This window comes from Triticum urartu, chromosome 4A (assembly GCF_056163025.1).
Source record: "Triticum urartu cultivar PI428250 chromosome 4A, HENAU_Tu73, whole genome shotgun sequence".
NCBI classification, from domain to species: Eukaryota; Viridiplantae; Streptophyta; class Magnoliopsida; order Poales; family Poaceae; genus Triticum; species Triticum urartu.
In genome coordinates, this window is record NC_141876.1 from 574,610,413 (window position 1) to 574,613,230 (window position 2,818).

The following is a 2,818-nucleotide window of genomic DNA, read 5'->3' on the forward strand; positions in this document are numbered from 1 at the left end:
TAATCATGCTCTTACCGATCCAAACCACTAGCTGGATTTCTTTGAGGGTGCTTGGATCCAAGGGACTAAAAATAGTCTTTTTTAGAGGCTAAAGTTTCAAGCACCCCTGACTAAAGAGAGGCTAGGACTAGTCTTGAGGCTAAAATTTTTTAGTCATAGGAAACCTATTAAAATATGTATTAGCCCTCTCTCTCTCATCATTTAATGGTCATGCGAGTTCTGGATTGTAAGGTTTGAAAGATAATAAATGATCAATAACTTGATTTTAGTTTCTTTAGTATTTGGATCCAAACATGGGTAAGGCTAGCAAGTTTTAGTCCCACTACTTTTAGTCATGGAACTAAAACGTATCCAAGCATCCTCTGTATACACGCTCGAGGATGCAGATTTCCATCCAAGGATTCAATGAATCGAAAGTTGGCAGTAATGCATCTCCCAGATTAGATCCCCGGTCCAATTCGCATTTCTATTTTATTTTTTGGGAAGTTAAATATACCATGCATGTGCATGTGCACGTGCAGACCCCCGGCTCCTTCATTTCCTCGCGCCTAGATTCGATCGATCCATCATTGACATGGTTAATGTGGAGCATCTCTCAAGTCAGAGCTCGGAGCTCTCGGATCACCACGTATGCCGGCCAGCGATACGCAAATCACATGGATGAATTCCCATTTCGAGATTCCCCGCGCTTAAGTTAGTCACAGTGGACTCCGAGACCTCAACTCCGTCGGGGACACGCACGAGAGCCAGCGTGCGTGCGTAACTCGTGGGTGACCATGGAGAAGACGACGGCCGCGCACGGCGGGGGCGCCCGCTGGCTGCCTCGCCTGGTCCTGCTCGCCATCCTGTCCGCCACGCCGTGGCTCCTCATCGTCTACTGCCACCGCGCGGCGCCCGTCAGCGCGCCGCGCCAGTCGCTCGTCACCGCCGCCCCCGCGTCCGGCCGCGAGGACGGCGCCCAGCCGCGCTTCCCCTCCGCCCAGGAGCAGCAGGTCAAGAAGCTCCTGATCGCCTCCGCGGCGGGGGGCGAGGTGCGCCGGAGCAGCGACGTTGGCGTCGCCGGGGAGGACGCCTGCCGCGGGCGGTACCTGTACGTCCACGACCTGCCCCCGCGGTTCAACGCCGACGTCCTCGCCGACTGCAAGCACTGGTACCCGTGGATCGACATGTGCCAGTACCTCGCCAACGGCGGCCTCGGCGCGCCCCTGGACAACGCGGACGGCGTGTTCGCCGACGAGGGCTGGTACGCCACCGACCACTTCGGCCTCGACGTCATCTTCCACGCCCGCGTCCGGCAGTACGACTGCCTCACCGACGACTCCTCCCGCGCCGCCGCCGTCTTCGTGCCGTTCTACGCTGGGTTTGACGTCGTGCGGAACCTGTGGAGCAACAACGCCACGACCAAGGACGCCGCGGCGGTCGAGCTCGTCGACTGGCTGACGCGGCGGCCCGAGTGGCGCGCCATGGGCGGGCGCGACCACTTCTTCATGTCCGGGAGGACGGCGTGGGACCACCAGCGGCAGACGGACAGCGACTCGGAGTGGGGCAACAAGCTGCTCCGTTTGCCGGCGGTGTGGAACATGACGGTGCTGTTCGTGGAGAAGGTGCCGTGGACGGACTTCGACTTCGCCGTGCCGTACCCGACCTACTTCCACCCGGCCAAGGACGCGGACGTCCTCCAGTGGCAGCAGCGGATGCGAGGCATGAAGCGGGACTACCTCTTCTCCTTCGCCGGCGGCGAGCGTCCCGGAGACCCGAACTCCATCCGGCACCACCTCATCCGGGAGTGCGGCGCCTCCAGCTTCTGCAACCTGGTGCAGTGCCGGAAGAGCGAGAAGAACTGCCTCGTGCCCAGCACCTTCATGCGCGTCTTCCAAGGGGCGCGCTTCTGCCTGCAGCCGCCGGGCGACACGTACACGCGGCGGTCGGCGTTCGACGCCATCCTCGCCGGCTGCGTGCCGGTGTTCTTCCACCCGGACTCCGCGTACAGGCAGTACAGGTGGCACCTCCCCGACGACCGCGACTCCTACTCCGTGTTCATCTCCGAGGAGGATGTGCGCAGCGGCAACGCCAGTAGCGTGGAGGAGACGCTCCGGCGGATCCCGCAGGAGGTGGCGGAGCGGATGACGGAGACGGTGATCGGGCTGATACCGCGGCTGGTGTACGCGGACCCGCGGTCGAAGCTGGAGACGCTCAGGGACGCCGTGGATGTCACCGTGGAGGCGGTCATCGACAGGGTCAGCAAGCTGAGGAAGGAGATGGGTCACGGCGATCTGACGCAAACGGCGACAAAGGTTTCTAGCAAAGTCATGGCAGATAATTAGGGAGGATAATCGATGGTGCATCGTAGCAATGCATTGTGACGGAACATGTTGAGCTTGTTTACTAAACGTCTAGAAATCATTGTGTTTTAGTGGTTGAAATGAAATTTTGATCCCGGTTCGTAGTTTCAGCTTTCAAGCTACAATTCAAACTTCTGCATGCTTCATGGGGATCGTTCCTTTTTAGCAAGGGCTTCAAGGAGATCGTTTTTTTTAAGAAAAATGTTCAATGTGTTCAAAAATCCTGAAAACAATAAACAGTATCATACGGATGTATCCTGCATGTGTGCAAATTTTCAAGATGAAATGCATTGACACGCCAGCTATACACAAAAAAGGTAATCTGGAAAACAGTTAGCACTGTTCACTATATATATTTTTTCAATATAGACCAACGGTTTTCAATTTTTTGCGTAGCTCACAATCAATGTATTTTCTCATGAAATTTTTTCACATGTAGTATACATCCATATATCATTGTGGGAAAAAAAAATCAA

General features: G+C 56.1%; 1 protein-coding gene across 1 annotated transcript; it reads left to right on the forward strand.

Annotated features, from left to right (window-relative positions):
* Window positions 1-578: 578 nt before the first annotated feature.
* LOC125554244 (xyloglucan galactosyltransferase KATAMARI1 homolog) lies at window positions 579-2,473 on the forward strand. Its single transcript, XM_048717824.2, has one exon. It carries the CDS (start codon window positions 777-779, stop codon window positions 2,322-2,324), a length of 1,548 nt encoding a protein of 515 aa, XP_048573781.1. The 5' UTR covers window positions 579-776; the 3' UTR covers window positions 2,325-2,473.
* Window positions 2,474-2,818: the final 345 nt, after the last annotated feature.